Source organism: Simochromis diagramma, unplaced genomic scaffold (assembly GCF_900408965.1).
Source record: "Simochromis diagramma unplaced genomic scaffold, fSimDia1.1 OVJJ01000501.1, whole genome shotgun sequence".
Classification (NCBI taxonomy): Eukaryota; Metazoa; Chordata; class Actinopteri; order Cichliformes; family Cichlidae; genus Simochromis; species Simochromis diagramma.
The window spans coordinates 2038668-2041174 of NW_024387320.1; the positions used below are offsets into that span (position 1 = coordinate 2038668).

Genomic DNA, 2507 nt, shown 5'->3' on the forward strand with positions numbered 1-2507 from the left:
TGTTTCTTTGTACTAATGTTGTTTTGTCCTGGATTATGGCTTTGTCACTCACTAATCTGTGTCCTACAGCTCTTTCCCTTGTCTCTATGTTTCAGTGTGCTGAACATTGGATGGAATGATTGCGCTGTGAGGAGTTTGTGTTTTGACAGTGGCCAGGATGTTAAAGCTAATATTTGATGTATTTAATGACCTGACCAGTAAAACTTGTTTTAATGTTTACAGTTGGCCACATCCTGTTTTGCATCTCTGAAGAGATAAAAGTCAAGGACTTCTGAACAGAGAAGCAGAGCACAAAAGTGCAAAGATGAAGTCATTTGCAGTCCTCATTCTGGCAATCGGCAGCTGTCTTTGTGATTCTCAGATTAAAAGCGATTGTGACAAAATTTGTGATGTCTGCTCTTTCACTCGTATAACTCAAGACCTGGGAGCTGTGGGAGAGAAAGTCACAAACATTGCGGATAAAATAACGCTTCTAGAGATCAAGCTTCAAAAAACTGAAAAAGAAGTCATGGATCTGCAGAAACGTATTGGAGGTAACATGAGTCAACCTGGTTTGATTAATTGTAAGATTGAAATGTAATTTTGTTCTGGAAATTCTTATTAAATTTGTTGCTTTCAGGCATTCCTCAGGTAGCCTTTTCTGTAGCCCTCCTTGATTCTGGCTTTGGAAATACTGGCCCTTTTGACAGTCCTACTCCACTGCGGTACAAGAACATTTTCTCCAACACAGGCAGTGGCTACAATCCTTCAACAGGTATTATCTCTGTAACAGAGAAAGTGTTGCATGGAGTCATGAAAACCTGTGAAATCTCACCAGCTTTAATTTTTTGACAGGGATTTTCACAGCCATGACCAAAGGAATGTACTTCTTTCGATTCTCAATGTTTAACAACCTCAACTCTGTTCCCAACTCCGTTGTAAGCCTCATGAAGAATGGTAAAAGACTGACATCCGTCTGGGATACCAGTGGAAGTGATGCCAATGACATGGGTAGCAATGCTGTGGTCATCCCTCTCGAAGTGGGAGACAATGTGTATGTGGAGCTCCAGGCGAACAGGATTGTCTATGACGACAGCATGAACTACAATACTTTTAGTGGTTTTCTTCTGTTTACACTGTAATGTAAACAACATGGTTATATGCTTGCATGACTTCTTATGAGGTAAGATAAATATATGCATTTTCTCGGCTTTTTTCCAAAGGAGTTCAAAGTTTTCAATGTTTTATTATTATTATTATTATTATTATTATTATTATTATTCCTTATTTTGTTTATTGAGTAGTGGAGAGTTCAGAAACCAGTGGTTTCTTAAGGATCTTTTATGAGCTCCTGGATAAGTTATCAGAGCCATCAAAGTTCACAGAAACTCATTAATAGATAAATCCTCATCCATACCTGTAGGCTGTAAACTATTCAAACAAAATATCAGAATGCTTCTTTTTTTCTGATAAAATTAATATTGCCACTTCTTTGACTAGGTTTAATGGCTTTAATGCCGATAAAAAATAAAGGTGAATTATTTAATTAAAATGTCTTGCAACAGGACTGGTTAAATCATTTCTATTAATCAAACTTCTGTGTTCATTAATTCATTCTTTTAGAGGCCAGGATGTTTCTCTTATATGTTTCTTTTGCATGGGCACTGTGTCATCTAGATTACATTTTTAGTTTTGCAAGTCATAAAACCCTTTATGTCAATGAGCTTGCCGCTAATAGGGTGTTTAAATCATTTTAGATTTTTTGTGTATTGACAGTTTATGCAAGACCCACATTTGAGATTATCTTGTAGGTTATGATTTATCAAGGTTATTTCTGGAGTTTTAGGGTCCTGGAAAGCTTTGTCAAGCATATCTCTAATGTTTTTACCTCTCTAATCATTAGTGGTTCTTTAAAAATCCCTGGTAAGTTTGGATCACTTTGAAGGATATGCCAATGTTTTAAAATTATTTCTTTAATGTTCCTGGTGTTTGGTGTAAAGGTTGTGCAAAAGACAAGATTTAATTTAAGTTTTGGTTCTACCAGTCTGAGAAATAACCTCAACATCTGGTTTGGGATTTATGAGGAAGATTGTGTGCGAGAATATTTTGTTTTTGGTATTTAATTTTCTTTTAGATTGTACCTATTTATTAGATAAGATTGAAATGGATGAATTAAGAACTAGACACAGTTTTGGTGATTTGCATTGTAAAATGTCTGAATGGTTATTATGAAATAAACTAATTTTGTCTGAATGGTTTTGTCCACTATCTGTCTAGTTTAAGTGTTTATATTTTAATGGTTACATTACATTTAATGTGGAATGAATAAATAAAAGTATATTTACAGTGGCCCCTAGAGACAAAGCACATACAAACTTCAAAACACGTAAAAACTCCAAAGCACGTACAAACACCAAAGCACGTACAAACCCCGAAGCACGTACAAACTCCAAAACACTAAAAACTCAGACGCACGTAAAAACTCAGAAACACGTAAAAAAATCCAAAACACGTACAAAACACAACAG

General features: G+C 35.4%; 1 protein-coding gene across 1 annotated transcript; it reads left to right on the forward strand.

Moving 5' to 3' along the window:
- Positions 1-213: 213 nt before the first annotated feature.
- Positions 214-2232, forward strand: LOC120717564 (complement C1q-like protein 2). Its single transcript, XM_040005670.1, has 3 exons — positions 214-533; positions 620-754; positions 835-2232. Exons 1-3 carry the CDS (start codon positions 305-307, stop codon positions 1119-1121), a joined length of 651 nt encoding a protein of 216 aa, XP_039861604.1. The 5' UTR covers positions 214-304; the 3' UTR covers positions 1122-2232.
- Positions 2233-2507: the final 275 nt, after the last annotated feature.